The sequence below is a fragment of the Pithys albifrons genome, chromosome 21 (genome assembly GCF_047495875.1).
Source record: "Pithys albifrons albifrons isolate INPA30051 chromosome 21, PitAlb_v1, whole genome shotgun sequence".
Classification (NCBI taxonomy): Eukaryota; Metazoa; Chordata; class Aves; order Passeriformes; family Thamnophilidae; genus Pithys; species Pithys albifrons.
The window spans coordinates 11,547,543-11,567,808 of record NC_092478.1 but is presented as its reverse complement, the minus strand read 5'-3'; the positions used below and the strand labels follow the sequence as shown (position 1 = coordinate 11,567,808).

The 20,266-nt window shown below is 47.9% G+C and overlaps 2 protein-coding genes and 1 long non-coding RNA gene across 16 annotated transcripts in view; 2 read left to right on the top strand and 1 right to left on the bottom strand.

The window, feature by feature from the left end:
• The window catches only part of GTF2I (general transcription factor IIi), a 130,397-nt gene extending 122,890 nt beyond the window's left edge, over nucleotides 1-7,507 (top strand). For all 9 annotated transcript variants that reach the window (XM_071575231.1, XM_071575225.1, XM_071575224.1 and 6 more), the window contains 4 exons: nucleotides 1,483-1,548; nucleotides 3,156-3,194; nucleotides 5,445-5,519; nucleotides 6,962-7,507. In XM_071575231.1, the coding sequence (XP_071431332.1) occupies nucleotides 1,483-1,548; nucleotides 3,156-3,194; nucleotides 5,445-5,519; nucleotides 6,962-6,981 (200 nt within the window). In that variant the 3' untranslated portion in view covers nucleotides 6,982-7,507. The remainder of the gene's footprint in view (nucleotides 1-1,482; nucleotides 1,549-3,155; nucleotides 3,195-5,444; nucleotides 5,520-6,961) is intronic.
• Nucleotides 7,508-10,723: 3,216 nt separating this feature from the next.
• NCF1 (neutrophil cytosolic factor 1) lies at nucleotides 10,724-20,029 on the top strand. 6 transcript variants are annotated; one of them, XM_071575098.1, is made up of 12 exons: nucleotides 10,724-10,992; nucleotides 11,250-12,188; nucleotides 12,653-12,733; nucleotides 13,079-13,154; nucleotides 14,350-14,515; nucleotides 14,654-14,709; nucleotides 15,014-15,136; nucleotides 15,508-15,615; nucleotides 16,359-16,476; nucleotides 17,081-17,188; nucleotides 18,701-18,819; nucleotides 19,745-20,029. In XM_071575098.1, exons 2-12 carry the CDS (start codon nucleotides 12,117-12,119, stop codon nucleotides 19,861-19,863), a joined length of 1,146 nt encoding a protein of 381 aa, XP_071431199.1. In that variant the 5' UTR covers nucleotides 10,724-10,992; nucleotides 11,250-12,116; the 3' UTR covers nucleotides 19,864-20,029. The 6 variants fall into 6 exon arrangements, with proteins under 6 accessions (XP_071431199.1, XP_071431201.1, XP_071431200.1 ...); XM_071575099.1 differs by lacking the exon at nucleotides 10,724-10,992 and having other exon boundaries at nucleotides 11,400-11,409; nucleotides 11,968-12,188; XM_071575100.1 differs by having other exon boundaries at nucleotides 10,982-12,188; nucleotides 12,653-12,694.
• Nucleotides 16,024-20,155, bottom strand: LOC139681608 (uncharacterized). Its single transcript, XR_011699539.1, has 2 exons — nucleotides 19,827-20,155; nucleotides 16,024-16,676 (listed from the first exon to the last, which is right to left on the bottom strand). It is a non-coding gene; the product is annotated as an uncharacterized lncRNA (long non-coding RNA).
• Nucleotides 20,156-20,266: the final 111 nt, after the last annotated feature.

Sequence of the window (20,266 nt, the reverse complement as noted above, 5' to 3'; positions counted from 1 at the left end):
TTTCAGCTGCAAAATCCCAAAGAGATTTAGGATCCTGACCAAGCAATAGACTTACACGAGGGTGCCATGACAGTAGCAGTTAGTGAGCAAGAACTTTCCAGTAGCTGCACAACCCCATTCCAGTGAAAAATTCTGCATTCTGCTGAAAATGTAACTGTTCAGAGAGGCAGAGTTAGCTGAAGTACCATGGATAGTTGGAGGGAAAGGTACAATATTTTCAGTAGGCTAAAATAATTGTGACATGGTTGTTAGATCTTATGTAGGAGAAAAAACAAATCACAAAGCACTGTCATTAACACTGTCCCTTGTGTCATGTTCTTTCTGAGCCAATGTCAGATTAGAAATACAGTCCAAATAACCTACTGTCATCATTTTAGCCATACCCAGCCTAAGCCTTAGCAACTCAGCGCCCCTTCATGTGCATCCAGCCAGTCTATTCCAGCTAACAACCTGAGTTAAAGTAAACAATCTTCTGCGGAGGGAAAGGAGTTCACCTGACAAGCCTGTGAGGTTTACAGTGAAGACATTTTATTACACACTGCACACAGTTTATATAGGGTTAAAGCTATGGGCTAAATTGAACCTCACATCATCAAGCCACAACTTTTAATTGGTTATAATCCATATCTCACAAGTCCAATGTTTATATGAACTCATCTTAGATGTTTTCAGGTACACCTCCAGAGTCCTGTGTGAAAGTCAAAGTGTTCTCATGAAAAACTTCTGGGGAGTCACTGAGAACTCGTAGGGAGTGATTTCTCCTTTAAGGATCAACAGCAGCTGGGTCCTTGCTGCTTCTTAGCTGATATCTGCTCCAGTCTCACGGAGCTGATGCAGGCTGGATTGCTCACATGCCCATTTTCTGAAAGAAATGCTTCAACACTGAGTCTGTGCAAGTATGAGGTGTTCTCAGTAAGATATTGTAGCCAGTAACTTCCAGTGACCTGTTTACCAGTCCTTGGCACACCTTCTTAGGTGGGAAGGAGATCCCTGTGCAAGAGGGAGCCTTCTGGGCAATAAGTGTGTAATAGCATTTCCAGGGAATGAAATAGAAATGAAAGAGTCTATTGAACTGCTGTCAGTTCAGCATAACTTACCAGCATGTGTTGAGACTGGGGGAGCAGACTGGTCATTGACACGTGGGGTTTGGGCATTATTCATACCCATTAATTATGATCAAAATAATCTGATATTAACGGATACCAAGGTGACTGAAAGGCTCTGAGCCTACTGCTTACAGGTATGGTGCTTTATTCTTCATGTGAAGAACATGTGGAAACTTAAAAAGGAAATCTTGGTGCTTGCAGGCACAACGGGGAACAATTCTTCTGTAACAGAAAATACTGAACTGCAGCTCAATCACAAGTGTTAGTAACCTGTTTGTGTGACAAGTTTCAGGATTTGCAGATTCAAAGGTTGCCCTTCTGTTAAATTGTGAACCATTTTGATTGTGAAGTCAATTTTGATCATGTCTTATCTTAGGTCTGGTGGAAAAAGCTGAAGCAGAAGCATCACCAACAGCACCAACAGCAACCCCAGTACTACCAGGTGATTCAGAGTGTGACACATGTCCCTGCGGGTGGGGTGGGTTATGGAGTTCTCCATCTCATTGGCAGATGACATTAGTAGTATATGCAGGGTATATGCTGCTCATGGTGAGCCATATAGTTTTGATACATGGTGTGCAACAGGGACTTTTATAGCTGTGAAATATGAATAATTTAATGGGAAGAGCCTCTGCTTTCTTTGAGCTGTGTCATTGGCGCATTCCGTGATTTGATTTTCGCAGATGGTGAGTGAGCTGAAAGGAAGGATTAGTAGGGGCAATATATAAACCACCAGGCAGTTAAATGCCTCCCTGACATCCGATCCCGTCAGATCTCGGAAGCTCAGCAGGGTCAGCCCCGGATCAGTACTTGGATGGGAGACCTCCTGGGAAATGCCGGGGGGCTGTAGGTTCTGAGGACTTCACTGGCACTGTCCAAGCTCGCTCGGCCGTGGCAGATGAACCTTGGGACTTAAACGGTGGGGCCAGTTCTGGGCACGCTGAGCCTCACCTAAAATCCACTGTGCAGGCTGGAAGGGCACGTGGGGACAGCCCTGCCCAAACCTTCGTTCGCGAAGTTTGGCCATACATACATACAAAACCAATTCAGTATCCATTTATTGATTTCTGCTTAACTCAAATGTGTGCATGTCTGAACCAGACGGATGTTCAGCCAAGTGAAGTTTGCCTGCATAACTGGCAATGGGGTCTGCATGCTGCAAACCTGTAACCCCTGCTAGACTGTGTGTGGAACTGCACACACATCACCTGTCTTAGTCTGAAGGGAGAACTCAGCTTTGTGCTATTAATAACTAGAGTAAATGTGGCTGAGCAACTTCATTTTGATCCAATATAGCTCCTAAATATTCGCAGACCTTTTAAAAATGTGTGTCCCAAGTTGGTGTAGTGCAGGAAAAACTTTTGCAATTGACTGAAGAAAACATTACACAAAGGAATTACGAAACTAAGAGAAAACATTCTGCAAACATTTTAAGTGTAAGGGACACCTGTATGATGAGAATTATTAAAAAGGAAACTACTGGCTCATCTGTTTACTTGTGAAGGTATGGGAGGGAGGAAACAGCTGCTGATGGTCTGTGCGCTTGCTGTAGTCTGTCTGTCCTTAACTCAGCCACAGTGTTAAAGAAGTTCATTGGCTTTCCCAGAACCTGTCCATCTATAATCCATTCAGAGATAATAGAAAACTCATTGTGGAATTAAAACATACTTCTTATCCTGTATTCTGGACCTTCCCACTCTCCCCCAATACTCACCATCAAAGACAGTGCACATCAAGGGTGATGGCTCTTTTTTCCACACTTGGTGTATTCTGTGCAAGTGCACATTGCATTGTGCTGGGCCTTGGTGATATGTCTGCCACAGTAAACCATTCTTTGAAGAGAAAGTGTTAGGTAGTTGAATGTAACAAATGTTTGGGGTTTTTTATATTTTGCTGCAGACTATAGAAAGTTACACAAACTTATCTCAGACAAAGAGGTATGAGTCTGATCAATAAAGAAAAAAATGAAGCCTTTTTTTTCAAGGAAAACTTAATTTTCCTAATCCAATTTATCTTTATATTCATTTGACTGTATTTTTTTCATTTAAGAGCCAGCTGAACCATGCAAAACAGAAGTATTGCTAGGAGGTAAGTGTTCTTCAGTTATTATCAAGAAATATTTTTAGAGTAATATTGAACAAAGTTGTATCTTTTTTTAATTCAGGTCAATCAAAACCAAAGAAAGGGCTTTTATTGGTTCCCAGGACATTTTTTCATTTATATTAATATCATGCTGCATCATGGGAAAAATACTCTGTGCAAAAGTTATTATTCGAGTAATTTTACAAAGCAATTTTACGAATTGTTTTTCATGGCTAGTGAGGCAGGACAATAGACAGGCTCTGAGTGATTGTTCCTATCCTGAGTGAGGCATTTAGTTATTCAGTGCAGTCATTTCACAATTGATGCAAGTGAGTGGTTGCCATTGTCAGGAGCTCTGAATGCTGTATTGGCCTGGATATACTGTACTGAGGGAAGGGAAGTGGAATATTGTTGTTCTTCCAGATCTTGAGCTCTGAAAAACATCTAACCTTCCTATTGTCTAAGAATATACTTGAGTTGTTTCTTTTTCAGATGGAATCGTAGAATCATTTAGGTTGCAAAAGACATCTAAGAATATCAAATCCAATTGTTCCCCCAGCACTGCCCAGCCCACCACTAAACCATCTCCCCAAGTGCCACATCTACGCAGCTTTTAAATCCCTCCAGGGACAGTGACTCCACCTCTTCCCTGGGCAGCCTGTTGGAGAGCTTAACAACCCTTTTGGTGAAGAAATGTTTCCTAATATATTGATATATGTGAGACAAAGAAGGCTGTAGATTTTGTATCCCCCTGTGCTTTTGCATGTGGTCTTCAGGAATACTGAATTGATGTCAAAGTTGGGATGCTGGTGTCTGCCGTGTGCTCTGCTCCTGTAAATGCTGCCTTTGCTATGCCCCAGCCTGTCAGCACAGCCCTAGGCAGCCATGGCTGCCTCTGCTATGGCTGGCACAGGGGATCTGAGGTGCTGTGGTAGTTTGCCAGGGTGCTGCCTTCATGTCAGATGGTCCTGAGAGGGGCTTGTGGATGTGTCCATGGCAGCTTGATGGCAACATAGCCAACAGCCCTGGGATTGAGGCTGTTTTGCATCAGCACTTGTCATTTTGAGACTCTCAACTTCAGTTCATTCCCTTATATTGCTTATGTGACCCCAAAAGAGAAAGCAGCAAACCTCAACACTCCTGTTCTTCTGTAGTCTTTTCCATGGAAATGCCCTTTCCATTCTCCATTGCTTTGGTTTCCCTGTCATGTCACTGAGCTGAGCCAAGCCAACGTGCTCTGCCAGAATGATGGTACAAGTTACAGGTTCACTCCAAGGGTTTGAAGTCAGTCTTTCCTGGGGTATGGATCAACCCTGTTGAAGCAGTCAAGATAGAAAGAAGGCAAGCATTAGAGTCACAGCAGAGCTGAGCTGCAGATTTTAAGCTCACAGTTACTTAAAGCTGGAACACAGGTGACTTAATAACGCCAAAACTCTGTGGGATCACCAAAGTTAGATGATGGAGAAAGACTGTTGTTCCTGAATAGTGTCATGTGGAGGAAATCTAGCTGTGGGCCCTCAAAGTGATGGTTTGGAAGTCATAGACAAGCATGTTTTTGAATCCAAAACCAGGTTGCTAAAGAACCCAAAATCACTTCAGAACTAGGCTGGAAGGTATAAAATGATCATGTGGTGAAACAGCTTGGCTTTCTGGTGATGAATACTCCTCACCCCAAACCTTCCAAACAACTTCAGGGAAAAACCCAATTTCCTTCAAACATCATATTGTTTATAAAAAGAACAGAATCAGGCTCTGGGTCACATAGACAGTACAGGAACAAGATTCCTTTGATTTACCTGCAACCATCTCTGAAATGAAAAAAACTATCAAAAGATGATGAATGCTTTAGACAACAAGATAAAATTTGATGTTTTTTTAAACATATCATAATGCCTTCCTATGGGATACTGTGCTTTGAAGAAGAAAATTAGCTAGGGTCAGAATTTGTTTTGGACAGATTGAAGTAGAAAAATGCAGAAGTCTGTTTCTAGTTAAGAGACAGAGTCCTACTAATGCAGGTTTTATTTCCGTTGTTTAAAAACTGTAGAGTTCTCTAAGATCCCAGGCTGCTTTACATTGAAGTTGAAATGGTAATTTCCACAGAATCAGATTGCTGTGAATACATTTTTATTTATCATTAATAGTTAAAAGGATAATTAATGCTTTTCATGTTTTCATAAGATTTTACTTATTAAGTACAACAGTAACAGAATTGGTGGGGAAGTTACCCTTCATTCATTACTTCTTTTTCAACAGATAATATGAAAACAGAAGAAAATTCTCAAATAAAGCAAGAACCAGACCTGATGTCACAGACATCATCAATACTGGGTAAAAGAATTTAGTGTCTCGTGACACAGTCAACACCTGTCAACAAATACTGTTTTTATCTATTTTGGTGGGAAGAAGAGGGATGAGGTACAATACTGAATTTCAGAAGGTGCCAGTCCTTTGCTAGTGAATTATTTTATCTATCACAGTTCTCACGTACAAAATGTAGGATGTTTTCCCTTCCATATCCAAATACAATGTAAAGCATACTGTTCAAATTCTGGAGGCAGTCAGTTCTAGGAAAATGTGGCCTAAAAATAAAAATAGGTAATGGTTATTACATACCTTGGAGGCAGAACAACTGAGCTGAGGGAACTAGTGTTTATGAAGTGTTCTGACATGGTTGTGAAAAAGAGCATTTTTCTTGGTAATGCCCTTGTGTTTCCAAATTGTAATTGAACAGGAAAGCTCTGAGCCTGGGACACTTGGTAAAGCTGTTAGCTGTGATGTCAAACAAAATTCCTTTAGAAGTTTTCTTTCTTTTCTGTTAACATTTAAGAAAAGCCTAGGTTAATTTACAGTGCCAAAATTACCAAATCTAATCTAAATCTAAAATGCTGACCCACATGTTCTTGACTCTGTGCTTCGTTCGAGGGAAGTGGTAGTACTTCTTCCCATTTCAGTTTTTAGATAATACTTGAAATGAAGTGTTTTCCTCATTGTGCAGTACTTGATACTTAAGCAACTTGATTTGATTGATATAAAGTTAGATGAAGCAGTGGCTGGGAGAGCCTGGAGCCTGTAGGTTTCACTCCTGGTACCATCCAACTTTTTGAAGACCAGGGACAGCCTTGGCCATGGCACTCCATCCGTGCAGCATGAACACAGCCTGGGACATGGAAGACTGCTGGCAACATTGGGACAAGGAAATGATGTGGTGGAAAGTGGCAGGCACTGAAAAATCAGCGTCCCAATTGTCTTGTGCCCTGAGCATTTCAGGCACAGCAGTGGTGGTCTTATTAAATCAGTGAAGTCTGCTTTGGGGATATTTATCATAAAACTGAATGTGGCAGGAGAAAATATACTAAATAAAAACTTTTGATTTGTCATGGAGAGCACTGCAGCCAAGTGAGATATATAAACCATCTCACTTGTTCATTAAAGGTCACAGAAACGTTGTCTGAGCAATGGCTGCACAATTTGATACTGCAGTGGTTTGGATTTTAGATGTTTTAGGCCATCCACTGAATTTATACTGAAGTAAATATTTGATCTAAATTCTTACAGAGACCACTCAAGCACACATTTAATCTCACATTTATAGAGAGCAATATTCAGCTTCTGCATGTTTGCTGAATCTAGGCCTAAAGAACTGGACAATGCAACACAAACTGCTCATAGTTGTAATAAGATACAAAGCTGAAATACAACTAACTCACTTTTGTAATAAGATACAAGTCTGCAATGAAACTAACTCACTTTTAAATTTTTTTTTTATCTAGTCAGAAGCATCCAGTTCTGAGAAGAGTCTGCTGGGCAATCTAGAGCTGTGTAATATAAGAGAGTATAAAAGAAGTACCTTCTATACAAACCCTTTTGTGTAAGAAAAGTACCTTCTATACAAACCTTTTTGTATTTTTAAATAGAAATGGTTACTTTTCTGCAGTTCTGTGAATTGACATAAAGCAAAGAATGACTGTAGATTTGGAATGACTGGTTTTACCTTGAAATATATTTATGGACTAAATTTGATGCAGCAATGTGGGGGAGATGACAGGGATTAAAATCATGAGAGACATAGCTGAGGCTGTCTACATTTCCCAGTACAGCTGAATGGCACCATACCTGAATGCATCTCATCTTTTATAACGAGGAAAAATTCCTGCAAAGTCTTCACTTTGTTTATTTTCAAAGAAAAAAAATAAAGAATTTTCAGTAACTAATGGTTACTTGGGCAATAGTATCTGTATATTTGAACTAATATTTGCTGTTATACCTGTCATGATTCATATGTTTTTCCTAAATAAAAGATAAACTGGTTCACTGGATGATTAGTACACATTAATGAGACAGACAGTGAAATCATCAGTATTTCAGTGTGTGGATTAGGAACCAATTCAAATTAAACCCTGTTACAGTTCTGTTAATTCAAAGTAGTAAGTGCATGCTTTATGTATCACACAGATTATATATGATGGGTTTGGTCTTGCAGTCCTACCATAGGCAAAAGTTGCCTGGACCTACGTGAGAGTTTTTCTGCTGAAGGCTGTGGGGGATGCCCTTCTGTTCCTCTAGTTATGGAAACAATCTGCTCTAAGTCCTTCTATGCCAAAAGCTCAGGATATTCTGTGAATACAACAGTTAGTTTTAAGTCCCCTAATTACACCCCACATTGTGTAAGATATTCATGTACTTTTATATTTTTTTAAGTTTCACAAGCCATAAGAGACATACAGTTCTGACTGTATGATAATCTCTAAAGGTGCAGATATTGTAAAGGTTTCTCTTTTACTGGTATGAGCTTGGGATGACTGCATTTCATGCAGAAATGGTAACCCTTATTCCCTAATTAAATAAAGACCTTCCTGATGGTCCATGTATTTTATTCATGGATATATTTTACAACAAATCAAGTCCTAGCAGTAATTCTGTAGGCAGGTAGAACATGCTGCAGCATTGTTGCTTCCTTCCAGCAAAGAGGTAAGGTCCTTTCATGCCTTTGAGACAGAAATCCAGCTCCAGGTGTGTAAGGTGGTTGTATCTTAAAGGAAAATTGTGAAACCTTCATTTCAGTTGAGTGCTGTGTCTGTTCCCTGGGACCAACCTGAAATGCAGCAGGTGAATTCAGAGCATCCCATGCTTTGCCATTCTGGGGTGCTGTAGGACATGTGCTTGTGTTTTCAGAATTGCTCCCTCCAGATTTGAGTGCTCCCTTGATTTTCAGTACCGGGACCTTGTGCTGATGATGTTGGGAGGGGCAGGGTTAGTTCCATGCTGAGGCATTTTGAAAACACACATCCTGTTCTGCTCTCCAGCTGGTGCCTCTCCACGAAACGAGCCCATTGGTGCACCTTGCCCACTAGCCCACCCTGTGGGTACTGGTCATATTATAACCACCTGACCCATTTGCCAACTGCTGACTTGAACAGACACCTCAGTTAATGCACCTGCAGCAAGAGGTCAGGATCAGGTTTCACACTTGCTGATGGACATGTTTAGAATGGCGAAATGAGCTAATGCAGCTTTCTCCGGTTTCAGCTGGCATGACTTCCCCTTCTGAAAAGGCAGAAGGATGATCCATCCCTTCTTCTCTCACAGCCGTCTTTAGGAGGCACTTTTTGCACAGCTGCCTGCACAGCAAGGCTCTCTGTTGCTGGTGGAGTTGTAGTGCTTGCTGAAAATGAGGGCAAAGTATCACAGCAAAGGAACTGGGAAAATAAATAATTCCAGGGTATTGCCTTGTCAAGTGTATAATAGCAGAGTGTCCTCCTGCAACTTTGTATGCAGGTGCTGAAAAAAATTTAAGTGAAAGGGAATGCAATTGTTTTACTGGAAGGACTAGAGTCTGTCTGTGGTGCTTGCAGTCAGGGGGTGGAGTGCATCACGTGGAGCTGCTGCAGGGTGGGCAGCAATGCCGGGGGGTGCGTCGGAACTCAACACTGAGACCTTTGGTTTCAGACATCTTGAGTTACACCCAGTAGAGGTAAATTGGACTGACAGAATAATTGCACCAATATTTATACCTTCCAAATATGAATTTTATATTAAGAAATTATCTACCTCCAGTCCTAACAGGGCCTAACTTTTAAGATGTTGACTGTGTATGAAAATTTCACTCAAACTAGTAATACAAGAGGTATGTCACTCTTTAGGTGTTGAATGATAATGCCCTAAAAAGCCTTTGTTGTACTAATAAACAAATAAAGTTGCAACAACTTACCAGTGCTCTGACTAGTTTTTGTTCTGGCATGAAAGGTTTGTGTTGACAAAGAAGCAGACAAGTATTTATTCTTGTTTTACTGAACTTTAAAAGCCTGTCCTGTGCAATGGGCTGGCTCCTTTCTCTTAAATGGGAATTTTCAATCCAAGTGGTGTAGGATCCTGGGTGTCCATGGTGGAACTGGGCACTCCTCAGTTATGGCATGCTGACTTTCCTCACAGCATATCAACCAGTTGAGGTCCAGCATGTCTGTGGTGCACTTGCTGGCCAGTGTTTTTCCCTTGGGAATTGAAGTTTTCCACATATAAAACTTGAACGTTTTCTCCTTTGTTTCTTTTCGTACCTGTCCTGCCAGAGACCGACTGTCCAGGAAGAGGACAGGCTCTCATTTCTGTCGTTGTGTAACAGCTGCATGCCATCAGTGACATGAGCAAGTCTCCCTTGGCTCTGTATTGAATTAAACTGAAATTTACCAAAAATCAAAATTATATTTTGAACAAAGATTAGAGTGGCATTCCTTTCATCAGCTCTTAGTTCATAAGAGGTTTTGGGTGGAGCAGTGCAGAAAAGCAAATAGTCCATTTGCCTAAGAAACTTTATTTTCAGCACTCCATCTTCAAATCCATTCCCTGAAGTCCTGTGTATGCCGTTTCCAGAGCAGAGGGGCCTTACTGAGAGCACTGCTACCAGCTCGCTCTGGAGGCCATGGATCTTCACCTTTCTCAAAATCAAGTCCTGCATTGAGATGTCAGCCTTGTTTCCCAAAACATGAATCAGCTCATGAACTCAGTAAACTCAGCCTGTTCAGATGGGTCATTCCTCTTCTGAGAATTTTCTTCGAAAATGATACTTGACAGCTGCGAGACAGTTGGTGGAACACTCAGCAGTATGACACTGAGTTACAGGTGGTGTCTCCCTGGGAACTGACCCATCCCTGGCAGTGGAATCCACCATCTGTTTCATTTCCTACATCACAAGATACAGAATGAGAAAACAGGAAGAAACATGTAAATTGCGTGGTTTCCAGTAATGTCTGTAACACAGTTTTAAATTTAGCACAAACAATTGTAATTATGAAATAAGCTTTCATGAGTTTGTGGTATTCTCCATAAGCTATCTGATGACTAACAGAGCAGAATCCAAACAGCCCTGGAGGGATCTTTTTTAGTCTCTGTGGCTGTATAAGTTTGCATTGCATATAGGGAAGTCCCCGTGTTAAAATAACAAGAAACCGAATGTAAATGACCATGTTTCTGAACTCCATAGCTGCAAAGCACCATACCCAAGAGTCAGGGGAAAGTTAGGATTAGTAGTTGATGTTTTTAATGCAGCCAAAGCAAGCTTTTTTCTTTACAGCTAACAAGGGCATGGGGCTGGTACTGTGCCAGAGTTTGCTGCTGCTGGTCAGTGAGGAGGGCCCCTGTCAGTTCGGCCATGGTTTGGAGCTGTTGCCTGCCAGGATCAGGGGACAGGGCTGCTGCCTCATTGCTCAAAGCACCTCTGCTCCCGGCTGAGCGTGGGGCTGGGTTCGCTCTGACGCTCAGCTCACAGAAACGCGCTGGCTCTCTGGGGACAGAGCTGCACCCGGGCAGGGTACGCGGAAGGGATGGAGCGCCGGGAGTCAGGGATGGGGCTGAGGGCTCACGGCTGGCTGGAGCTGCGTCCCGCCGAGCATCCTGTGGAGAGCGGGTCCCGGCTCTGTCCCCTGACAGAGCTGCCTAACCCTGGGCAGCGCTGTAATCCAGGGTGTCCTCGGTGGGAACAAAAGTACTCCTGGATGCACCTTTGCCTGCAAGCAGTGGAGGATTGATCCTCGGAGGTCTCATATACATTCAGGTCTTTCTGCTCAGGGCTGAAGAGGGAGAAGGAGGAGATGGATGCAGACGGTGCATATCAGAGGGGCTTAGCAAGGGACTCCTTGCTGCCCGGGCGGGAGGGAAGGGTCTGTCTCCAGCCCACGCTGCCGTTTCCCAGTGCCTGGAGTCCCCTCCGAGTCAGCCCTGCGTTCGGGTAAGGCGTTGAGCAGCGTTGGGGCCGGCTCAGGTCCTCGGGGGCTGCTCAAGGGAGTCTTTTGGTGGCAGATTTTAGGGAAGCCGCAGGTAACTCAAAGGAAAAGGCGATGCAAGGGCAGGAGCTCTTGCACACAGCCCGTGGCTGCGCCATCCTGCCTGAGCTGTGCCTCAGCTTTCCCACCTGCTCTTCCCAGCCATACAGAGGACGGTGCTGCCATCCCTGGGCTCAGGGAATGCTACATGCTTCGTCCAGCTCTTCGAGCTCAGCTAGAGAGGGTAAAAAAGCTCCTCTGGCATTGCTAAGGCACCTGTCCGTCTCTGAGCCTCTGATGCAGCACCCAGAATCATCGGGGCAGCACAAGCAGTCAGAGCCAACCCTTGGGTACCAGCGCAGCCACCCTGGCCCTCGCCCTTCACTGTCCTCTGATTCCAGAGGTGCTTCCAGGATATCCCCGAGCTCTCCCAGCCCACCTCCTCCCTCTCCTTGGACCCACCGGAAGGGGTGTGCTGGGCTAGGAACTCGCCATGGGAAACACTGACTCAATACAAACCACAGCGGGCAAACCATTACGGAGCGATTGCAGCGCGAGTTCCGCTTCCCCCGCGATTTCACGGCGAGGCAGAGCCGTGTGAGCGCAGGGAGGGCACCAGGACCCCCGGGAGGCAGGAGCAGGTCCGGAGCGGGACGCCGCGGCAGGAGCTGCAATGGGGGACGCCTTCATCCGGCACATCGAGCTGCTGGGCTACGAGAAAAGGTTTTTCCCCAGCCAGCACTATGTGAGTACACAGCGACCTTCTGGCAAGCAAGGAGCGAGGACTAGCCGGGGTAAAAAGCCTGTCCAGCAAATTTCCTGAGATAAATGTGATCTATGGCCTAAGAGCATCCTTTTGGGAAGGGTGATAGTTGATGGCATGAGCTGGAGGCAACAAGAGACTAAAATGTCCTGAAACACGAGATTTTGGGCACCTCCTTTGCAAGCAGTTGGTTACTTCACAGGCTTGAAAAGGGCTTTTTCCTCCTTGTTTGGCACCCATACACGTTTCCATCTCCCCTCTCTGTCCGTGCCAACCTTCCCTACTGCCCAGTTTGCTCACTGACAGGGCAGAGCTATTTGCACTAGGGTGGGAGAAGGAAAACATTCAGATTTTCTGACACAAAAACATCCATGGGGCTCCCCAGACACAACACAGTGTGGGGTCCCACCCGTCTGCAGAGCTGCAACTTCTGCTTTGCCCTTCAGGTCTACATGTTCCTGGTGAAGTGGAACGACCTCTCCGAAAAGGTCATCTACCGCAGGTTTACTGAGATATACGAGTTCCACGTGAGTCCTCCCGGGACAGGCACTGTCCCCTGGCCCAGCACACCAGGGCTCAGGGTGGGGAAGAGAGGAGGGTGAATTCCATCTGAAATTGCCCCAGAGCAAACCTGGCTCAAAAGAGGCTTCTGTGTCCAGTCCTGCAATCTCTTTTGCCCCTTGAAGGTGGAAGCCAACGAGGCTCTGTCACTGGGTAGGTTTCTCCCAGTGCTGAGGTGTGGGATCCAGCCAGCCCATGCTCGTGGCAGCGGGGCCAGCGCCTGAAAGGGAGGCAAGCTGCGGGCAGGGGGTGGGTGTCACAGGGGGTTCCCCTGGTGCCATCCTCATGCCATGCCTGGCTCTGCTCTGCAGAAAACGCTGAAGGAGATGTTCCCTATTGAATCCGGGGACATCAACATAGAGAACCGGATCATCCCACACTTGCCAGGTGAGGGGCAAGCACTGGGGTGATACAGAAATTGCAGCTGGTTAGGAAATACCCTGGTTGGTCAAGCTGTGCTGGCTGCCGTGGTGTGATCATTCCTGTCCACCAGGCCTGAAATCTAAACCCTGGAAAGGTCTGAGCAGTGGCAGCGGTTCCTTCCAACACTGAGCAGCCCCACAGACCCCATCCTTCCTCTCCAAAGGCTGAGCATCCCAGAGGCATGTCCCATAGCATCAGCTGTGACCCCTTGTCTGGTGCAAAGCATCTGGTTTGGCAAGGCCGAGCTAAGCCAAGCCCTCCTTTTTGATACCATTACTGGGGGTGGTTTAATGCCCCTATGGCAACACAGATACTTTGTAAGCCATGCAGTATGTCTTGAATGACAGGGAATGAACTCCTGATCCAAACAGCTGACGCTTTGTCCCCAGGCAAGGTGCAAGTCAGCAAACTTCCCTGTTTTATTTAATTTCCTGCATTAAAGGAGGCAGGAGAGAGCCTGAGAACGAAGTGCAGATTGTGGTTGATACCTCTTGAACAGGAATAAGCCTGCACTGTGCAGTAGTGTGAGTGTCATGTCTGGGGGGTCTCCGTTGGGGCTAAACTGATACCGCCATGCTGGGCCTGTTCCCATGTGCTTCTGCCACAATGCTGGGGCTGTTCAAAGCATCCTTGTTCTGTTTGGGGAACTGAGAGCACTGGGGACCAGGCAGGTGTCAGACTGCTGGGGGCCATGGGAGTGCCACCGACCACACACATGCACCCCCTGTCATGCAGTTCAGCATTGCTGGGGCTGGAGCTGCCAGTGGCATTTTGGAGCTCTGGGGTCAAAAGCATCATGGCCAGTGGGACAGGGGAATAAGTATGTCTCTTCTGGCCACAGGCTTGTCCCCTGAGCCCTTCCTGGTGCCCCAGTGCAGCTGCTGTGTTTGTGGTCCAGAAGCTGGGCTTAGTTTGAACACATATGTGGCAATTATCCTGAAACTGAAATGGGGTCAAACCATATCTTTTCTGGGCTTGCACGAGCTATGCTCCCCCAGAGCTCCACATTATGGGCAGCATCATGTAGCCATGCAGCACCCTGGGGCCAGACCTGCTTGTTTGCAAGGCAAAATTAATGATTTAGAGCAGCCTCCTTGGGAAAGTATTAAAAATAAGGCTCTCTGTCTGCTTTTTCTGAGCTCTTGTCCCTCTCCCCCAGCCCCAAAGTGGTTTGATGGGCAGCGCTCGACTGAAAACAGGCAGGGGACACTGGCTGAGTACTGCCACACGCTGGTCAACCTGCCCCACAAGATCTCTCGGTGCCTGCATGTGGTCACCTTCTTCAAGGTCCGTCATGATGACATGAACCCTGTCACAGACAGCTTGTGAGTCCAGATGCCTGCCAGTTTGGGGCAAATCCTGCTTCCCTTGCCTGTGCGTGCTGGCATAGCCTACAGGGAGGACATGGCTGCTGATCAATAGGGGTGGTTGGCATTAAGCTGCCTTTGCTCTGAAATGTCTAGGAACAAGAAGCCTGAGGTCTTCCTCCTGCCAAAGGATTCCAAGAGAAACCCCACAGGTAAGAGGTCTCAGGCAGGTGCAAGCAGCTGTCTCGGTAGCAGTAAAGCCCACCTGGCAGAGGGACTGCCATCCCACAGCAGGTGCCCTCACCAAGAGCACAGTCTTTGAGCCAGAGCTGCAGTTGGGGGGAAGCCAAAGCCTCAAGGAGAATGAGTCACTGTCCAGAGATCCAGCTCGTTTGGGAATGGAAGAGGCTGGGAGAGCACTTTGGGCTGTCCTGGGGCTGTTTCTGGACTACTTGAAACAGGGTGTTTCTGTGCTGGGGGCTGGGAGAGGGAACATCTCTCACTTCCCTCATGCAGACATCACGGGCCCCATTGTCCTGCAAACCTACCGAGCCATCGCTGACTACGAGAAGAGCTCCACATCTGAGATGGCTCTAAAAGCTGGGGACATGGTGGATGTCGTGGAGAAGAGTGAGAATGGTATGTGTCCAGCCCTCTGAAGAGCCCCTGAGGACCAGCCCCCTCCCTGTCACCATTTCAGCAGAGATGAGAACTGCCCTTGCATCTTCAGTCCAAATGCAGTATGTGAGTTAGTTGTGACAGTGCATGAGCTGAAGGGTGAGGGGCAATTCTAGAAGACAGTGCAACCTCTTGGTGTGCCTCAGGAACAGGATGAACTGGTAAAGCTCTCTGGTTGCACTGTGCCAAGAGAGACCAGCCCCAGCACTGTCCCTTCAGTCCAGGACATGAGGATGCCTGCACCTCGCCCATCCGGGACAGACTCGGTGCCAGTGCCCCCATGGTGCCCCCACAGTATTTCCTGCTCTTCTCCATGACCGCTTTCCTTGCAGGCTGGTGGTTTTGCCAGTTGAAGAATAAACGGGGCTGGGTGCCTGCTGCCTATCTGGAGCCAATGGATGGTCCTGATGAGTCTGAAGAGCAGGAGCCCAACTATGCTGGTAAAATGCTGGGGTGCCTAGGGTGTGCATCAATACACAGCCCACTGCAGCTCCCCACTGGGATGGCTCACTGCAAGGCTGGGAAATCCACACTGAGCAGGATCTCGGGGCAGGGAGATGCTGCTGGAGGAACTGCCAGGAGGGACAAATCTCGTGGCTTCGTGCCTCACTGTCAACCTTGGGAGCTTCCCATGACCTGCCACTCAGCATTAGACACATGTTTTGGCTGCTCACAGGTGCTCATCTCATGCAGTGGCTGTGCTGAGCTGGCTGGGTGAATGCTGAAGTGCTGGGATAGTGGAGGAGCGCGGGGCCCTCGTGTCACCCGGCCGTGAGGAGCAGGGCCTCACTGCACAGAGCAGAGGGGGGGTCCCACAGGGTCATGCTGATTGCTTACCAGGCTTCAGCTTTATGAGTTTTACAACACTGCAACAGGCTTTATTAGCACAACACTTCCTTTTGCCTCATTTCATCAACCCAGTTCTGAACACACTTTCTAGCAGAGGTAGTTGTGCTTCCACTTCTTGCACACAACTTTCTTCTGGAGACATGACTGAGTGGCTGGGATGAGTCACGGGCACTGACAAGGCTGGAGAAAGTCCGAATATAAACGTGAAGCATGCTGGGTCTTGCCTAAAATGTAGGGTAAATGTTCTGGTGCCTTCTCTCCTCAGCAGCCAGGGAGGTTGAGCCCTATCCCTCAGATGGTAGTGCATGACCTGCCATCCCCATTTTGTGTGCAGGTGAGTCCTATGTGGTCCAGAAAAGCTACACAGCTGTGGAGGAGGACGAGCTGACCCTCAAGGAGGGTGATACCATTGAAGTCATCCACAAGCTCCTTGATGGCTGGTGGGTCATCAGGTGAGAGATGCCAAAAACATGTCAGGCAAACAGGATTCAGGCAGAGGGAAGGGATGCACCTGTGGTTATCCACATCAGGGCTGTGGAAGCTGTGGGCTGTTTGGTGCCACTGCCCAGCACTTCCTTTTGCAGGGCTGCTTCTCAGAGTCTGTTCTCTGCCAAATACTAAATGTTGCAGCTGGAGATTCCTCTGCTGGGGACTTCAGAAACACCCAAGAAGGAGGCAGATGGAAAAAAAAAGAATTATCTGTTACTTTGCCTTTAATTGCTCTGGCCCATTTTGCTTTGCAAAATCTCAACTTTCATCCCACCTGCAAGGATGGGAGATAACCCACATGATACCCATAGGAGACAGGCTGAACCATGAATCATGGGATATCCTCAGTTGGAGGTGTTCAAGGCCAGGTTGGACACGCTTGGGGCAACCTTCTCTGTCCCTGCCCATGGCAGGGGCTTGGACCAAGATGGTCTTTAAAGTCCCTTCCAACCCAAACCACCTGGGATTCTGTGACCACCCTCATGGATCATCAAGTCTCTCTCCTGGACTGGGGAGGCAGTTACAGAGCCATGATTGCAAGTGATGTTGCTTTGTGTTGCACTGCAGGAAGGATGAAACCACGGGTTATTACCCCTCCATGTACCTGCAAAAAGCTGGGGAGGTGAACACCTCCATGAAGAGTGAGCTGAGGAACCGGAGCGCTCCTCCACGGAGGTGGGAGTAGCCTTGGGTGGTGGGGGAGGACAGCTAAAGCTCTTCCTTGAGTGAGATGAAATTAAACCAGACAGTGGGTTGTGGTGTCCCCTGCTTGCCCTGTTGATGAGGAACTGCCTGGAGAGATGTGAGCAGAGCAGACAGACCAGGGCTGCACAAAAGCAGCTCTCCCCAACTCCCAGAGGCACCCTAGCATTGCTGATGCCAGGCTGCATGATCCTTGCTCCCACAGGTCCTCCAGCCGAGGGCATTTCTCCTTGTCCTGCAAATTTTCTTTTCTGGGCTAATCTCCTTTAATTTTCAAATTGGCCATTTTCTTATTTTCTAAGTGCATGCACTGAATCTTTGAGAAGCAAGGAGAGATTTGAGTAAACAAAGCTGCCAAATGGCCTAATCTGATGGGAGGACTTGAGCTAATGGAAGGGATTTTATTTTGATTAAAAAGATAAAAAGCAATATCAACTCATTAATTCTGATATGAAGCAAATGCCTAGGAAGGGCAGAAGTTGCAGCTGTCTTTTCTTCCCTGCAAGAAAACGTATCAGCCCTGCTCTAAAATCTCTCCAAATCCGCTTCTGATGGAGCATGGATTGAATGTGGGACAGTGTAAAGTGATCCAGATCTACCTATTTGAGTGCAGTGATGCTTGCTGATACCCTGGGGAGAGGTGAGGTGGCCTGTTCCAAGAACAGTGGCTTGTCCCCCCACCATGGTGACTGCTGCCCCTGCAGTGCTGGCGCTGGCACCCAGGCTGAGCCCTGCTGTTGTAGGCAAGAGCTTTGCTGTGACATGGGATGTGTGCTCAGACCAGGAAGGGGCTGAAGGTAGACAGGCACGATGCCTTGAGAAGAGCAGGAGGACAGTGCCATGGGGTGGACTTAAGAAGCCACTTCACTCCTGCCATGGTGGTGAAGGCAAAGCGGTGATGTCCATCTGTGGGCCTGGGGATGGTCCTGATGCTGTGGGTTCCCCTGTAGCAGCACCATGCTGCTCAGCCTTTAACTTCTCTTGGTAGTTTCTCTGCTGTGAGTTCAACAGCACACATCCAGGTGCACACTGACACATGCCCCACACTCCATTCCCCTGCATCTGGTCCTTGGGCATTGGAGAGCCTGCCAAACCCTACCCCAGGGACCTCAGTTTTACAGCCAGGATAGGTGCATTCATCAAAGAGCTATAGATCACTTTTGGGGCTTCCCTGGACAAACCTCATGACCATCTAATCCTCCCAGCCTTATGCCCAATCTTCCTCACCATCCCCATCATTACTTTGCAGACTTGTGTTCAGGGTTCACCCTTCAAAGTTTCCTTCCAAAGCACCATCCAGCTACCTCTGAACGCATCACACATCGTGTCTCACTCATGGCTGTCCCACCAGGCACCCACCAGGCAAAACCCAAAAGCAGAAACTTTGGGGTTTCAGTGAAGTAGAGCAGGGAGCACGAGGAAAGAAATGTGTGGTGTGAGAGTTGCCAGCATGAAACTGTAAGTTTTGTTTCTCACTCCCTGCAGATCCACCATCCGAAATGTGCAGAGCATCCACAAACAGGGCCGGAAGCAGATCAGCCAGGAGATTTACAGGAGGAACAGCAAGAAGTACATCCTGAGCCAGAACAAGGCCAATGCCATCAGTAAGTCTCAATGGGACTGGAATCCTGCAGGTGTGGCCTGTGCCCCTCGTGCTGGCAGCTGGAGCAGGATGGCACATTGAGGTCACACTGTGCCCATCTGCCCTTTTCCTGTGGGGAAAGTGTGTGCAGGGAGGCATTTCTTTCAATGAAGTTTCTTACCCCTGGCTATAGGTCAGACAGAGTAGAACCCAGACCTGGAGGGAGGCATTCAGGGAGGCATTCAGGGCCTCTGCTGCCTTCCCTCTGTGCACCAGCCTCACCTGTGCTGCCCTTATAATTGCCATTGCATCGGTACACATGTTGCATGTACATTAGCAGTCAGCAGAGCCCCCAGAGGGAAGTGTTGCATGAAGAATCATAGGTTTCAGTAGGAAGGGACCTTAAAAAACATCCTGTTCAAATCCCACCTTCCACTATCCCAGGTTTTGCAAGTCCCATCCAACCTGGCTTTGAATGCTTCCAAGCACAGGGCAGCCACAGCTTCCTTGGGCAACTTGTGCCAGTGCCTCTCCACCCTCACAGGCCAGATTTTTTTCCTACTATTTAATCTAAGCCTGCCCTCTCTCACTGTGAAGCCATTCCTCCTTATCCTGTCCCTCCAGCCCCTTGTACAAAGCCTCTGTTCATGAGAAAGACGCTGCCGTGGGGGCAGGCCCTTCAGATCTGGCAGCGCCCTGCAGTGCCCCTGGCCTTGCCAAGAAAGCAGCTCCTTGTGCAGCCCTAACGCTGGGCCTCCCCTGAGGAGAGTTCCCAGCTGCACACCGTGGGCTCACCCACCGGCCTGACCCACAGGAAGCCCATTGCAGGCAGCGGGGAGGAGAGGCAGCAGCTTTGGTGGCCATCCCCATATCGGGGGCCGGTGGCCATTCCCGAGGGTGCGGCCGTGGAGCGCCCTGAGCCGTCCGTGCCTCTGCTCTGCTCGCAGGGGAGAGGAATGAGCCCCAGGAGAACAAGGCCAAGGCCCAGCCTGCAGTTCCTCCCCGGCCCAGCAAGGACGTCATCCTGACCCGCTGCACCGAGAGCACCCGCAGCAGGATCCTGTGAGACCTTCCGAGCCCCTGCCCGGACACGGCTCGGGGCGGCCCCGCGGCAGGGCCTGCCCGGCGGGGCTGGGGCTGCGCAGCCGCCGCACCCTCCGCTCCAGACACCCTTTCATCACCTGTTTTATTTGGAATGATTTTGTGATGTTCATCAATAAAGGAGACTCGACAGCTCAGTGTGGGTCCTGACAGGCCCGGCAGCGTCCGAGGGCGAGGGGCTCCCCAGGCAGGGCTCGCTGCGGCGGGGCGGGAGGGGCGGCAGGTCCCGCTGGAGGGGGCAGCAGCTCCCGCTGGGAGGGGCGGCAGGTCCCGCTGGAGGGGCGGCAGGTCCCGCTGGGAGGGGCGGCAGCTCCCGCTGGGAGGGGCAGCTCCCGCTGGAAGGGGCGGCTCTGCTCGCTGAAAAGGCA

Bases quoted from the DNA above. Each gene is read 5' to 3' on its own strand.
- NCF1 (XM_071575098.1), top strand. From the start codon at position 12,117: ATGGGGGACGCCTTCATCCGGCACATCGAGCTGCTGGGCTACGAGAAA. The intron at 14,710-15,013 runs GTAAGAGGTCTC...TCCCTCATGCAG, and splicing joins TTCCAAGAGAAACCCCACAG to ACATCACGGGCCCCATTGTC. The intron at 17,189-18,700 runs GTGGGAGTAGCC...CACTCCCTGCAG, and splicing joins CGGAGCGCTCCTCCACGGAG to ATCCACCATCCGAAATGTGC.